Source organism: Contarinia nasturtii, unplaced genomic scaffold, assembly GCF_009176525.2.
Source record: "Contarinia nasturtii isolate CC-2019 unplaced genomic scaffold, AAFC_CNas_1.1 Cnas_scaffold_1240, whole genome shotgun sequence".
Classification (NCBI taxonomy): Eukaryota; Metazoa; Arthropoda; class Insecta; order Diptera; family Cecidomyiidae; genus Contarinia; species Contarinia nasturtii.
In genome coordinates, this window is record NW_022198581.1 from 4,604,971 (window position 1) to 4,622,163 (window position 17,193).

Consider the following 17,193-nt stretch of genomic DNA (forward strand, 5'->3'; position numbering starts at 1 on the left):
GAAAGAAATAAACAAAAAGCATATCGAAAATCAAAAACTATAACAAAAGATTTCAAATGTAATTCACTTTTATGCCATAAAACATCGAAAATGGTGAATACAAAGTAAATTGTAAATAATTCTATTCTAATCCATTGTCCCCTATTTATATTGTAGCGTATTGCGATTGTTGTTGTTCTATTGCTGCTTCTGTTCTCTTTCTCTCTCTCTCCCAATCGTCATCTATATGTATTTGGTGTGTATTTCGCTCCCTTCAATTTTTCGATGCTCAAAAATGTGTAATAACAATATTTAAAAAGAAAAGAAAGATCGCGCAACAAGAGAATCAAAGAGGGTCAGAGCAAAAGCAATTGAATGTAAACGAGCGAAAGAGAGCAAAAGAGCGTACAAAGCATAAAAGAAGAGGAACGAATGAATATGAAATAAAAAAAAAATTGCCGGCTTGTGTTGTGTGCTGCCATTTGTGTTGTTTGGGTGCATGTGTTCGGGTTTGTCGTGAGAAGACGACTTCGTTTCGTTCCCACACTTTTCTCTGTGGCTGAACAAAAACGAATTATTTCTCTATGCTGTGTGTTTCCCTTTATTTCATCTTTATCACGCACACATAAACCCAAAATACCCATAGTATACGTATGCGCTGTTCGCTTCCACACTATGAAATAGCAGCAGTAACAACAGCAGCCGGGCAGCCGCAGCTCACCACACTAATTTCAATTGCTCGTTCATTGGCTTACTCATTCGTTTCATCATGCACGCTTTTTACTATTATTTTTTTTTCTCTTCTCAATCTACTATATAGCATGCAATAGCGCTGCCGTTGTTCTCGTGTCTACTGATTTTTTTTTTCAATTTCTTCTTCTTCTTGCTTCTGCTGCTTTTTTCTCTCTTTCCTTTTTGTCTTATTACTTTTCTATTGTTGTTATTGTTCTATTTTACTTCTGTTTTATAAATAACATTATGATGGTAAGTGAGAGGAAAAACGATCTTATTCGCTTTACTGGATTTAACGAAATGGAAGGAAATACAGTTATGGTTCGTAATAACAGAAGCTAAAAATCGAAATTAAATTACGCCCAAACGAATAAACGTAGTAAACGAACATGAGACACACACACACTAGACGAATTAAAATGAAAAAAAAATATATATGGATTGTGTGTGTGCTGCTCTCGTGTTTGGCTTGTGTGTAGCACTTTCGGTCAATCTTTTGCTTTTTTTCCTATCTCGATGATGATGATGATGATGACAAAGCGACAGCTTATTTGTTCCTCTCGTTAAGAAAGAAAAACGATTTGTACCTTTATTTCTGTGCAGACTGTTTTGAGTCTTTTATTTGAGAAAGAGAGAGAGAAAAGGGAAAAACGCGAAAAAGGATCGAACAAACCATTTCCATTCAACCGCGCATATATTTAAATTATTTCAAACTTTGCACAATAATTTCCGTGGCCACTTTTGTTCAATTCTTCTTTTTGCATTAAATATGTTCCCAGCTATGTTGTTGTTATTATTTGTTATTTTTGTCGTCTTGTTTTGTAATATAGATATTGTCCGAAAATATTTCACACGTTTTCGACTTCGTGCCAATAATCTTTTCGATCACACAATTGCGAAAATGATGAAAACTGATACCCATATTGTTCCATAAAAGCCATATCGATCGAGCGCTTGTTTATTATATGAAGAATGAAATGTACGCGATCATGCGCGTGCGCCCCTGTACAACCAAAATAATCGATTCGACCAAATATCGCGAGCACGAACTCAACATATCCAAAAATATCCGCCTCAATCCAATTACAACGAAAACACGTACTCGTTTTTTTGGCCAATGGTTCAATTAAAATTATTTGCTGATTAAAAGTATGTTGCATAAATTTGGCCACTTTGTTTGTCCATAAGAATTCACAGTTCATGCTTGACAGTTAGAACACGACCAGAAAGCCGAATAATGCATAAAAAATTCCACAATTTTTGGCGCAAATATTTTTTTTTGCTTTTTAATGCCATTATTTTCATTGCTTCTTTCATTGCGATTAGCTTCTGTTCGGATTTTCATTGCGCAAATCGATTATATTTTTGGCGGAATGTGTAATCAAAAAAAAAAATGTACATTTGAATGCCATCCTAAAAATAATATTTTGTTTGGATTATTATTTGCCAAAACAAAAAAATTGGGCGATCGTTTGCACATGAAGTGCATATGTATATGATATCCGAATGCAAAATATGGAAATATTCTACAAGGTGAATGAATTCGAAGGTTTTTGAACGATGAAATTGAATCTGAGCTGTCAATGAGCGCACGACAGCCGTTATACGTGCATAAAATGAAATGTACACCCAATTTCTTCTTGGCTTACCGATTCAATCCAATCCATGCAACAAACAACGGCGACCAACTGAAAAAATTGAGAAAAAAAGCGTGACAAACAACATAGCAGGAAAGAGGGAGAGAGAAAGGAATAGTAACCGCAATGCAGTCAAATGATATCATGATAACATGACTCGGCCGAATGGTGCGATATCGAAAGTGCACCTTAGTTTGTACTCTGATTTCAACGATACTTAATTCTTTTTTTTTGCATGCGTTTGCTTCTTTTCCGCTTCACTCCGCTGCTTCATCATGTATGTTTTTTTGTGTGTGCTATGTGTATGTGTGATTCCTGTTTATTTATTCACACTTACAATCGGCTATTTATTTTTGTGAATCAACGAGCGCGGCACAATGCGCATTTCATTAAATTTATTTCGTTTATGATTTGTGTTGTCGATCATATATATTTTTTGTTGTTGGCAGAAATAACACCAGTGAGAAAGAGAGTATGAGCATAAAGAGAAGCCTGTTCCAATTGTAAATACGCACTTCTATACAAACTGTTATGGTTTTCAATTTCAGCAATTGTTGCAATCTGCGCGGTTTTTTTTTTTGCTCAACACTCGCTTAAAAATGTTATTTTCGTCGTAAATACACAGTCATTGACATTTTGCCCGCAAATGAGAATGGGAAAAACGAAAACGCACGCGCTTTAAATTTCGCGCGCTCTTACAAAAATATATGCCATCAATTTCTCAGTTCTTTGGCAAATAACAATTCAATGAATCTATTTGGCGCGTTTTCCCAGCATTTCAACGCTTACTTTCTTCATTCTTTGGAACTCGAGCTTCATCGATCGAAGCAATATTTTCTTCTTTAAGCATGAAATATTCTTGGATTAAGTCTAATTATTCACACAAAATTATTTTCCAAAAAAATGACGAAAGTTCGATCAATTTTGTGAAAATGAAAGTGTTTGTTCAATTCAATGGAAATGTGTAGCGTGAAAAAAAGCGTCATAGAAATGTAACGCGAGCGAAGAAAAACAATACAACAGAAGAAGAGCTTGAAATTACACGTGGTTTTTCGGTTTCGCATGAACTAAAGTTTTGTGTTGCTCGTTTTTTTTTATTCGTTCCAAAAGCGTTAAACTAGACACCACTTATGTCCTTCATTCTTTGCATACATTGAACTCTAAAACGTACTTTAACGAATTGCAGCATTTATGCTTGCTGTGGTGTCAGTTGAATAAGTAAGTGCCATTTCAAACGCAAACCAAATAAAGAAGCAACATAATATATTCGCGCTATAAATGGAATTGGACTGTTTCAAAAACAAAACAATTTAATTGCTCCAATCAATTGAAACGTCCAGTCCGGCGCATTATCTCATTGATTTTCACATATCAACCATCCATGCACATTGTAGACAATTACTAATGTTTTTTTTTAATTTTTGATGTTGTTCACACCGATGCCGAATAAAGCATTATAAAAACACTACGAGAACCGTGATTTGTGGCAATTGAGACGCTGCACAATTTAACATGATTTCCATTGCATGTTTGACGTAATTTCTAGCCGTTTGTAGCATTAGCGCATTTTCGTGTCTCATGTCTTATAATTTTCTTCCGATGCAACTAGATTTATTCACCGCCGCCGTTGCCGTCATCGTCGTTGTCGTCGCCGTTCTCAGTGGTTGTTTTGCTCTCGCCATCTCTACACATATTTCATTTCATTCATCTAATTACTCTACACGTACTTCCATCACAACATGCGTGAGACAGATCCGAAACAGCAACAACAACAACAACGGCAGCAAAAAAGCACTGTGAGAAAATTTCTTTTTCCATCCAGAGAAATTGAAAATTAAAGTCGCCGGCGCGAATGAAGAAATAAAAATTAAACATGGTTTTTTTCTCTTTACGAAAAAAAGAAGCATCTAACAAGAAGTAAAGTAGCAGCAATAAAGTGGAAGCGAAGTGAGAGAAAGAAAGAGCAATGTAACATAAGAAAAAGTAGACGATCTTGTGGAGAATAAAAGGAAGAAAGAAGAAAAGAGTTGTAATAATAAAAAAAAGAACATCATCGACGGAACAAAAAATAAGAACAAAGAATTTGCTAAATAGTTTTGAGAGAGTGGCAAGAGAGGCTTGATGGGAAACAATGCATTCAAACCACACATCCAAATAGCTAGGTAATCGTACTAACGCACGAGATAATAATAATAATAATAACAAATAAGTGGTCGGAAGAGGTCAAAAGCAGCAACCAGAAAGAATCGCACAGTGAGAACGAAATGCATCTGTATCAAATCGCCTAATTTTTCTTTTAATGAATCACTGATTCTCAAAAATCTAAATGATATTGTTATGACTGTTTGGACGCTATTTCCGAGTAATAATGCCGGCTTTTTCTACCGTCTTCGTTTTTTTTTTATTTAATGCTCGCGACGATGTCGGCGCGCGCGATTAAGTACACTTTTCGAGTTTGTTTTTTTTCCCTTCTTTTCGTCATAATGTTCTCATCGTTTTGGTGACGCGACAGCCAATGTAATTTATTCGGTCTTTTTTTTAACAAACAATTCATCTAATTCGCTCGTTTTTTGTCATTTAATGTCATGAGAGTGTTAACAGTTTTTGTCGAGTGTGATGAATGTTTTTAATTTATTTTTCATATCAAAATCATGATCGCATCGCTTGGCATAATCGCCGTTAATCATGTAACCCTTTAAAAGTTTAAGCAATGCTCGCTTTACTTTGTTTTAACGAAGAAAAAAAAACATAAATATATTAAGAAATCAAGCTTGATTGCGAACAATGAAAATGGAAAGAAAGAGATGAGGATGCAAAAATCTTTTGGTAAAATTGACGCAAAATGCAAATGAAAAATTTCGACGTGAATTCTCACTCGAGGGCAAAAAGCTTCTTAATTTGAATCCTTTTCTTTATTGGTGTATGCATTTCAATAGATTGATCACAATGGCAAACACCATGCAATCTTAGTATGTGTAATGCATCGAATTCTCTTTCCGAATGCATCAGAAGTCTTTTGTGCGAGCGTACACACAGTGAAAAGGCACACGTTCCGATGTACGCGCATTGAAAACATCAGTAATCGAAAGACGACGACGAAGAAGAAGGAAAAAAAAACCAAAGAAAAAAATCAACGAGCAAAAAGCGATCGCTCTCACACACAGTATGAAGAGAAAGATTACTATGGTACGAACACGAGAACAAATAAAGAAGAGAGGAACATGCCAAACACGGACATAGCACACGAAAGAAGCGTTCATTTCCAGAACGTGTTGCATTAGATGTTCAAAAATGATCGCACACGCTAAGTGCTGCCGCTTTTTTTTTCCTTCTTTAAATTCTCTCTTGTATTTCTCTTATTGCTTAACGCCTGAGCATGCAAGATAGAGAAGCAATGCGAGAAGAACAAGAAAAACGTCTTTTGTTTGACTACCGGTGACCGCTTTTAAAAAGAAACGCACACGCCGAGCGCGCTCTCGCTTACTCTCTTGTTCGTTCTATTGCCATTGCTGCTTGCTGCTTGCTGCTGTTCAACAAACAAACAACCAATATATAAAAGGAGGAGTTATGAGTTATGTATAGAATGAATTTTCATGCGCAGCTCGCACACGATACACTAACGAACCGCACGTACCGTACACGAACGTTCTCTCACATTGGACGATGTGAATAAGTGCGGTGGTTGAGTGGTGGGGCGAATGCCGAACGGCGACACATTATAAATAAGAGGGCTCATAGTTTTGACGAATTACTTCGTAAATTGCGATAGACCAATATAGACGTGTTAAACAAAACAGTTGAACAGTTACACATTTCGATACTAAAACAATAACAATACCGAACGTTCTTTGAAAATTTGTTAGTTGATTTTTCAAACGTTTTTTTTTATTTTGTTTCGTTAATGGTATTTTTTTACACAGTGTTTACAGAGTTTGATTTAAAACAAAAACATTTTTTTGATACGACGAATATTTATGTGAATGTGTTTTTAAAAAATTGTTGAAAAAAAAAGATAAAAATTTAAAGAAATGGCACCAAATCAGAATTTCGTTTTAACCGATGCCAGTGGTGAACCGGTCTCGAGAACATACCAATACCGAAAAGTGATGAAACCAATGCTTGAACGCAAACGACGGGCTCGCATTAATCGATGCCTTGACGAATTAAAGGAACTTATGACAAATGCTTTGCAAACTGTAAGTATTTTTTTTATCAAAACTAATTTCAACAAAAAAAAAAAAAAAAAAAAAAATCGAAATTTCCGTTTGCATTTTCGTGGCTCAGAAATGTAGATCGCATTTGAAAGGGACATTTTAAAATGCAAACTGAATGACTTTTTTTGTTTAATCAATAAAATTTCGTTTCATTCAAATTTCTAATCAAGCCATTTTTTTTATTCGATTTTTCTTTTCGATCGATAGGAAGGTGAAAATGTTGCAAAATTGGAAAAAGCCGACATCCTCGAATTGACCGTTCGTCATTTGCATACATTGCGTCGTCAAAATATTTTGGGTGTACGTTCAGAGAATTCATATGCTGAAAAATTCAAAGCAGGTTTTCGTCATTGTGCCGCTGAAGTATCAAACTTTTTGAATGTTGTCGACCAAGAGACATCTGTACCGATCATCAAACATTTAAACAGTTGCATGAATCATATGGAACGAAATGCAAGCCCAAGCAATGCAATGCATATGCACCAACAATACGCAAACAATCCCATGCAATCACAACGGCCATCCATTCAAATTCAATCACCGAACCAAATAAATGCGCATGCCGCTGCTGCTGCTGCCGCACACCATCGTCAATCACCATCCGCCGCTTGGTCAACAAAGGGACGATCACCAGTGCCAGCACCAATGATGCCACAACCAAAGCACCAAATCATGTACCCACCAAATCATATTTACGCAAATCGATCTCCAGCCACAACACCAGATTCAATGATGGAATCATCTACACGCGTTAATACACCACCAATTTCGCCAAAAATCGACATCGATGATTCATCCGTTTGGCGACCGTGGTAAACAATGCGCACATCTGTGCATGCATTCAAAATGTGATTTGGTTCTTCTCTCATAGACAGAACATAAACAGTATACAATATACCAAAAAAAAAATAAAATGAAAAATCAATATAGATTTTTGAATGGATCCGATTGCATAAGCCACTCATAGAAGGATCGTCGTGTCTTCCAATAAGTTTTCATTTCATTTTTTTAAATTTTCTTTGACACAAATTGGTTTGACTTTTATTGTTTAGAGTTTTTATTTTAATTCACATGATTTTATTTCAAAGAAATGAAGCCATTTATAAATGGTAGAATTTTTTTTAAAAAATGCACCCAAATAAGAAACGAAAGTATCCAGTGAGATTAGCTTTAATTAGCTAAATATAATTCTAGCAAATAAGATACACCTTTGACTTGTTTCGTTTGCTTTATTATTTTTTTTCTATTTTAAATATTTTTTTCTATTTTTTTTAAATTGTCAATCATTTTTTACTCTACAATTTGTGTTTTAAAACAAAATTTATTTAAGTTTTATGGTGTAATCTATTTTTTTATAAAAAAAAAATCTCGAATCAATCTCATTTAGTTTGAACCGTTTGATTAAGTAATTTTTACATTGTTATATTCTCTGTGATAAAATATTAGTTGATAAAAAAATGAGCGAAAGAGAAAAAAGACAATAAAACGAAATAGTATTTTAATGGAAATAATTCTGATGGCTTTTACTTATATCTAGAAAATCATACTTTATTCCGCACAGAGAAAAACAAACACATTTTTTTCAGCGCATTTTTGGAGATGGTAAGATTCAAAATTCACTACGATTTTTACGTGAATTCAATGAGCTTCATTGCTAAAAATTTCAAACTTGAATCATAAAGAGTGAGATTTCTTTTTGAATAAAATTCTTGTTAAAAATAAATAATTAGTAAAACGCAAATTAAATTGAATTTTTGAACACCTTATTATTTCGCTAAACTCATGTTAGCATCATCAGTCGCTTAATACAACAATTGTATCGCAAAAAGTGACAATAGGTGTTCGAAAATTCAATTTAATTTGCGTTTTACTAATTATTTATTAATTATGTCACTTTGCGCTCTAAAACCATCAGAAAAAATTCTTGTTGTATTGACGTGGAAACTTGAACGTAGAATTGTACCATTAAGTGGAAAATGAATACCCATACAATATTACGGTAGGTTTCAAATTGAAGTAATTCATATCTGTCATTAAAATTCCATAAGCGAAATTCATTTGCGATTATGCATTTAATTTAAATGCATTTTGCTTACAATCCCATTAAAATTGTGCATGATAAATGTCAGTTATTATCGCGTTTTTAAAATGCAATAAACACAAGATTGGAATCAATTACCGAGCTGTGAAAATGATTCATTTACAAAGATAATGGAATTTATCGAACAAAAATACTTTGATACGCAGATAATTTGATCGAGCAAAGAAAAAGCAACAACAACCAAATTAATCAATCAATTAAGTAAGTGAATTATACAATTTCGGAAACAGTGTTTTATCTTTGATTGAAATGAAATTGAAACGGGATTGTAATGGTTTTCTTTTGTCATCGTTTCACATTTAAATTTAACATTTTATTTTGATTCAATTTTATGGTGTGGGATTTTTTTTTCTGCAAGGAAAATATGCTTTTTGCATTTGAGATCTCGACCAAAAAAAAAAGATGCTCTATATCATAACAACTGAATTGTGCGAAAGCACTTGTTAGAAAAACCAATGAAAGTCACAAATCACAGCTCAATGCGATTGACAAGAGAGATCGAACAGCACAGATAAATCACATTTAAGTGGAAAATTCTAGCGTTTCTCATAAATGATTTTGTTTGTTTGTCCTTTTTCAAAACAACAAAAAAAGGTCTAACCGTTTTAGTTCTCGGTCACGTTATGATATAATATTATTCTTTGCAAAACAAAAATAATTTTTTACTATTTGATCTAATATTTCAGAGTGAATAGAAAATCATCGTGGGAATACACATATCGTCACCGTCGTCACAGTCGGGAAGATGCAACGCTTGTTAATTTTTTTTTCTTCATTCTTTCTCTGCTTTGCTGTGTATGTTTTTCTGTTTTTTTTTTGTTGTTGTCATTGCCATTGATCACATACGGAACTCTACTTCGTTTCATTGAAATGCACGTTGTTTGGTCTCCTTTTTCTTTCTCATATTTTCTGTTTCGTTTCGTATAAATTTTTGTATCTTGGCCTTTTATTTTGCTGTTGTATCGCCGGTGATTTGCAAACTGATTTGGCATTTAATACGCCTCTACTTTTCTCTTTTGATGGCATGTACTGTGAGAATGATTGCATTCATTGTTTACACACTTTTATGCATATCTATTTGTTTAAGAATCGATGGCAGTTCGCAAAGATGATAAAGTGAATACATGCAATAAGTGTGCTCGACATTTTACCGCTCACTGTGCGCCGTTTTCAATAAACACTCGAGCCAATGACGCCTTTTACATATTTGGTACAAACAATACATAAATGGTTAATAATATTTATCGCTTGATACACGTTTCAGCGCTTTCGAATAAAATCGTCGAGCGTGCGAAGTGTGTGTGTGTGTGTGATGTATATCAGAATGTTTCGCATGGAAAATGTGCACCAATTTGGTGTGGAAATTAGAGACAAGCAAGAGAGCAATTATCGGTAATAGGTTTGATGCAACAAAAAAAAAATCGATGGAAATCGAACATTTTACTTTTAAACAAACGATTTTGATGACAGCAAATGAACTAATCGTGACACAAGCGTTTTTTTTTCAAGTTTGGCTTTTCCACCAAACCAGAAAATCACAGAAGGAAATAATTTGATTTTTTTTGTAAACATCACAACAAAGAAACAATTTCATTGCAATCAATTCATCGACGTCTTTTTTGCGCATTTAAAATTTTCTATTTTCTCAAAAGGTGTCATGTTTAAACGAATAATGCCCTTCCATATATGGAACACAGTAGAAATGCAATGCTTGAGTTTCTACTATATGAAGGCGTGTGCTGACTACAATTTCATATAAGAAAAAAAAATATATGCGAGTTTTTAACTGAATGTTTATCTCAATTTGCCTGTTTAAAACAGGCTCCCATTGAACATTTTATGAACAAAGTCTTGCAAGTCGGTTGGTCACTTCCGCGCTTGCCGACAGCGAATGATCTCATTTGCAAACTGAAATGATATGGCTTGAAATGTGAAGCCTCTATTAAAATGTGTTCGGTTTTATGTGTTTGCATTAAAACGTGCGAAATTCACACTACCGCAAAAACACGTTGCACTGAAACGGAGAGGGAAAAAAACATGACGATATCATTGCCTGCGAACCGAATCTTATCATTATCGGCGACGATCGGTAAAATTATGATTGACCGTTGTTATGCAGTGTAAAATCAAAGGATCATTACGAACAACATACAAAAGAGGAGAATAAACTCGGAACTCAAACAAAATACATTAAGGGCCAGTAATTTGGTTTAACGATGCTACTTTTCGGCTTTCCAATCATTTCGCACTTCAAATGCATGTGTGTAAACTCTGTCCAAAAAAAGGAAACATCTTTGTTACACACACACCGTTAATATTATACATTTAGTTAATACGAAACATTAGGACCCCTTTTCAACAATTCATTCTTCTTTTCCACCGGCTTGAACAATTGCGCATAATTAAAGACTAGCCAGCCAATAAGATATTAATTCCAAAGATGAATGCACTTGAACGCACAATAATAAAAAAAAAACGAAGTCAAGAATTTGGTCATTTTTGCTTTCATTCCTGTTTAATGTTTACTATTATGAAGTTCTTGAGCGTCTTTTGCGCTTACGAAAATATTTTACAGAAACATTCTTCGCGTCCCGCTTTAGTCGACAATATATTTATGTATCGATATTTTTTTGCTGCATTTTCTGAACGTCGCTCATTCCAACATGTGCAATGTATTATTTATGTGCAAAATTTTACAAATGTTGATTATTAAATAAAATTTTAAACTTTAATTGACGTACAAATTCATTTTTTTTAAGTTTTGGGAGAAATTTTTTCAATTACAAATATTTCGTAACGAAACAGTGAAGGCAAAAGAAAAGATTTTCTCAGATGCGGGTAAGGAGAATCGTTCTTTGTCTAAAGAAGACTTATGTGATTATAATTTTTTTTGGCTTTGATTTCGATTAAAAAAGCAGAAAAAAAGAAACACACACCGCAAGTACATGTGGCTTCTGCACATGACTGCTTACCATTAGAAATTTTGATGTGTTAAGGCGGTGTGTGAAGTTCATTCAAAGTCATTATAACACCATATTGTTGACTATCATGGAATGTGCTGATGTATATTCATGGTCAATCTTGTGTTGTATGGTTTGTTATTTGCATGGAATAAAAATAAAAAAAGCAGTTATTCTGATTAACTTCTTCCCTGTGAGTGGCGCCTTTGGCCAGAAACTTTCCTGATATTGTTTTTTTTTTTTTTTTCATTTTCTTTTCTGTCATTTTACACCCGTTGAATTGACCATGAATTGCAGTTGGCAGTCGTTCATTGCAGTTTAAACCGAAAGAATTAAATATGAATGCACACGAGCAAGTAAAATCAACGGTGTCCACGTGACTGTAGTAGCAAAATAGAATTCAGAAATTCACGTGGAGACAGGTATGTGTCTGAATTGTGACGCATAAAATGAAACGAATAAAAAACTCAACCAAACAAAACTAGATTCGGTGTCATTCGATCTCATCAGTAATTCTCATTCTCGCATGTGGAGAAAAAACGATCAACAGGCACGCACACAAACACACACGAGCAAGTCAATTAGCATTAGTTTCAAGGTATGACATAGTCATTTGAAAGCGACGACTTGATAATCCGAACGAATTAATTTGCAGATGATGGATCCTTTTTTGGTGATACAAAACTAATAAAATATTGATTAGATACAGAATATATGGGTATGCAATGTATGTTCACACACACGATGAGAAAAAGAAAGATGCGAGAATGAGAATTGAAAACGATATTCCGAAAAGCGTAGCCAAACCGATCAAATAACAAAACAATAAATGATCACACGAGATGCGAAACAACATCGCGCGCCGAATGCCAACATAAGTCATGCCGATGCATTAACAGCAATTGCATTTACATCCATAAAAAGCATCACAACACAAATCAAGCAGACGATTTTTCCAGCTTCCATACGGATATGTATGCATATATAAAAATATATATGTATAAAGAGTCACATTGGACAATTCGTGTAGTATACATATATTGGAACGCGCATAAAAACACACTCCAATTCTAAAACACAGACGTTTATCAAGCGCGCATGGTGCTACTTCGATTGCTGTTGTTAGCTTGTGTATATTTCATTGATGTTATGTTATGAGTTTTGCCCTTTTTTTGTCTTTTGCTATCCACATTACGCTTCTGATGCAATTCTTTTGCTCTCTTTCTCCGTTCGCATTCACAATTTTGCTTTTTGTTCATTCGTGGTCGGTTTATCTTGGGTGTTTTTTTTTTCTTCTTCTTTTTCTTTTTCTCTTGTTGTTTTTGTTTCATTTTTTAATTTCTTTTTGGCTTTTCGCTTCTATTGACTGGCGTGCACTTCTATTCTTCACTGTATCGTCGTCTTTACGATACAATTCAATTCGACGACAGCACCAACAAAACGCAGCCAACAACAAGAGAACGTGTGTGTTTGTGTGTTATTATGTTTATCCTCAACGACTTCGACGTAATGTTTTGGGATCTCAACGATTTACTAGTTCCCACGAGTCTATGAGTCTGTTTCAATGCACGTTTTCAATGGTGTGTTTTTGCTGTTTTACTTTTTGCCTTTTCGTTGCGTGTGTTTATATGTATCATCATGTGTTTCAGCCGTTCACTAATAATACTGTGTTGCTTTTTTTCCGTCTCTCTCTCTCTACCTCTCTTTGGCACTCTTCTCTTCGTTCCATTTACGATTATACACTGAACACTCGTCAAACAGACACTTTTAAAATGAAATAACACGAGCCAAGATCACGACACACAAACGAATCTTGAAATAACTACAAATGCATGCATGTTACTAAAATCAAGTTGGGTTCTAACCGAAATGCGATCATTTTCAAAAATTCATCATTTGTTTTCAGAGTGTTACAATTCGAATTGTGTCAAGCCTTTGGATCCCTGATTCAATCCAAACCGAAATGAAAACCAAACAAACGAGCAACAAAAAGCGAACATAATTCACCAAAAGAAAATTCCTTCGACTTACCGCATTTCTTTTTAATTCAAAACAACAAACTGAAGAAAAAAATCAAAGAATTCGATCCGGTAATAAAAGAAACGATTTTTATAAAGAACATTCGGCGAGAGTTCGTTTTGTGACCAGTTTACTGTGTTTGCTTTTTTTTTATTCGTCGTGTTCCCGACGGCCACTGTAGCTTGTGTACAAGGAATCGTAAAATGAACATAATGGCATAGTGAACAATAAAAAAAAGCGCGTGAGCGCGCGCGCACGTGAGTCAACGAGCGAGCGCATCGCGCAACACCCAATAAAAAACAATAACAAAACACGCTCGACGAATAAAAAAAAGAATAAAAAAGCATAATCATTAAACACGTACTCATCGCGCACAACATGAAGCTTGTCAACCATTTACCACGATTTGTACTAGACCATACCGTTTGCATAGTGGAACACATAATATTCGTAATAGTTTTTGTGTTTCGACACTACTCACTTTCGCGATGTGTGCAGAGAAAACGTGTTAGTTCGCATGATCAACATTGGCGTGTAGATTATTTGAGACTTTTTTCATTTGTCAGTCTCTGTTGTTATTTCGTGCGCTTTTTTTTATGGAACTTCCTACGGGATTCGCGCACAACATACATTTTGTAATATGGTATGTTTGGTTTCACATTCTGGGATATATTACCAAACAGAACGTGGACGATCACACACATACACCAACACAAACTGATTTGCGGCCCATTCAAACTGCATACCGTTGGCAATAAACCAATTCAAATGAAAAGAAATTTTTATGAAAAATAATGACAATAATTGCATTCAATTAGGTATGTAAAGTGTCGATTGAAAACCGTCAAAACAAATAAAATCGAAGCGGAAGGAAATGAAACAAAACTTGCACACTCACGTCCACACACCGGCAAACGCATAATTTATGTTTCACATGCAATGGACGTAGCCAGCTCACACACAAAACAACCTGTGCGATCTATTCATTATCCGCGTAACACAATTTACTCTATGCTTCTCTTAATGGGAAACACTTTTTCAAATTATATTCAAATGCACTTGATAAAAGGCCGCGACAGTGATAGAGAAAGAGAGAGAGAGAGAGAGAGATATTAGAGGGAACGAATTGCCGCACTTGCAAGCTTTATGACTTATTTGCATATAGACCACCTACATGTACTGAAGAACGTGCTGCGCAAATACAAACAATAACAAGAAACTGAACAACAATTACATACACTTACATATTTTACAACAATGGCCATTATCAACAGCGAACAAAAAAGACCAATAAAATACGAGAGAGAGAGAGAGAAACAACAAAAACAGCAAAGATAAAAGTTCACGCCAGTGCGCATTTCTTTTAACATACAACATTAAGTTTTTAATGATTACTCCAATTATTACACTTTGTTTTGCCGTTTTGTTTTTCATTCCATAAACGCTTCGCATTGTGTGTATATTTATGAACACTTTTCGTATGGATTTTAATGACACAAATCAATAAATGACACATTTCGTAACATGATCCTGTTTGTTTTAAACGGATTTATAGGTAAACTGATCGAAATAATGGCAATTGTAACTCATTAAATTGATATGAATGTCTGACAACAATTATAGATTTAAATGGAATACTGATCGCTTTTCGTTTAAAGAGCACCTTTTTATGAAATATTACCGAATAAAAATTGTTATTCATCCAACATTTTACGATCAATGTTTTTTTTCTGAGAAGAAGATAGAATTCGAACCAGTATTTTTTCTACCTCGAGCTTTGGTCATATCGATAAAATTTTCTTTCAACATGATATTGAAATTAAAAGGAACCTGAATCTTTAAAAGAAGTAAATTCAATCCAAATTGATTGCATTGATCCATAAGGTCTTGATTCTGTGTTGTATAAATTATCACCATCATTTTGTCTCCTGGTGTATTATTAAGTTTTGCATGGATTAATATGCCACGTGAATTATCTGAAAATTCATGAAAAATTAAAGTGAGAAACAAAAAATCTAGTGGGTTCCGACTTATACGAATGTTGCATTTGCGAGCGAATGTTTCATACATATTTTGCGAATGAAAGCAAATGATCTCGCATACAAACTAAAGAGGAATTTTTATGTACAAATCACGACAATATGTCGCATCTCGCAAACAGTATGCGGTATTCGCGAATGGCTTCGAATGAAATATACGAATTTTCTTCGATGTTGATGCGAATGAATATACTTTATTTCGTATATTTTACGTATGAATAGGAAAAGTTTATATTTTGCGAATAAACTGCCATTCACGAATAGTAGAAAGCAAAAAAATCGAAGCAAATTCATTTTTTTTCTAACACAGGATGCTATTACAAACCATAATTTTTACCTTGATTCATAATTATGTGAGGGAACATTTGGCGTCGAAATAAAATCGGTATCAAGACTCGTAATAAAACTGGAAAGCTAAGAAAATGCATCACTAAAAAGAACAACTTCATCGATTTGTTTCAACTCAAAACATTTATTCAATTAAATCTTCAAATTTGTTCGATAAACATGCTACATCACTTGTGTGAGTGTTTCTTCCATGAAATGTTTATATCAATTAGTAATAATAATAGTAATATCAATAAACGACACACTGTCCGAAATAGGTTTCTTTTAAATTCTTAAACGCAAGGTAAATTGTTCAAAATGACTTTGGTAAGTTTTATTAAATTTTACATTCAAATGGCTTGTTTTGTTTGGACGTTTCTTTTTTTTAACACATAACTGAATTATTAGCAATTTGTACATTTAAAAACAAAAAGAAAATTGAACACGAAAATATGTTGACCTAATCACAAAGAAACTTTATGCTCTATCAAAGAAGATTGATTTCAAAATTTCATTTTAAAATCGCGTTTTTAATTTATTTATAATTAACTTAAGACAATCTGCTTCCATCACAATTCGTCGATTTGCCTCTTTTCCGTTTTGGTTGTGCTTAGTTTTGGTTGTTGTTGTAGAATCATTTAATAAAATATACATCTTTATTTTTTATTTGAAATGTAGCTGATTGAATTATCCAATCGAATATTAGTTGAATTAATATATACACACACACACGTACAATATATGTCAACATCTTAATTTGGAATTGCGTTCAAAGTGGATCGCATCGGAGCCACCGAATTGGTGTGTTGCATCAAATGCGAAACTATTGCATGCATGAATGCCGTCTGCGCATGTGTATTTGAATGAATGATTTGAATCAAATTAAATCTCTCTTTTGACATGCAATATCGAGGAAAATGCACGCACGAAATGAAAACAAAATGCATTCAATGGCATTGATTCTCCCCACCATTGTTGTAGAACATAAAGCTCCTGTATGAATTCGAACCATGCACCGTTTTGCATACAAATTTTTCATTTTATTTAATTCTCCAAAAAAAACGCGACCAATTGTTAATATCATAATAATATCCATTGAGAATGCAGTGTCAATGTATACATTTATGCAAAATAAACAAATACTTTGACATTTATAGGTAGAATAACTCTATTTTAAAGTCCTAA

General features: G+C 34.0%; 1 protein-coding gene across 1 annotated transcript; it reads left to right on the forward strand.

Moving 5' to 3' along the window:
- The first annotated feature begins 6,276 nt into the window (after positions 1-6,276).
- On the forward strand, positions 6,277-7,824 carry LOC116345132 (enhancer of split m3 protein-like). The gene is made up of 2 exons (XM_031774233.1): positions 6,277-6,544; positions 6,770-7,824. The coding sequence occupies exons 1-2, from the start codon at positions 6,377-6,379 to the stop codon at positions 7,376-7,378; spliced, it is 777 nt and encodes a 258-aa protein (XP_031630093.1). The 5' UTR covers positions 6,277-6,376; the 3' UTR covers positions 7,379-7,824.
- The last annotated feature ends 9,369 nt before the right edge of the window (positions 7,825-17,193 follow it).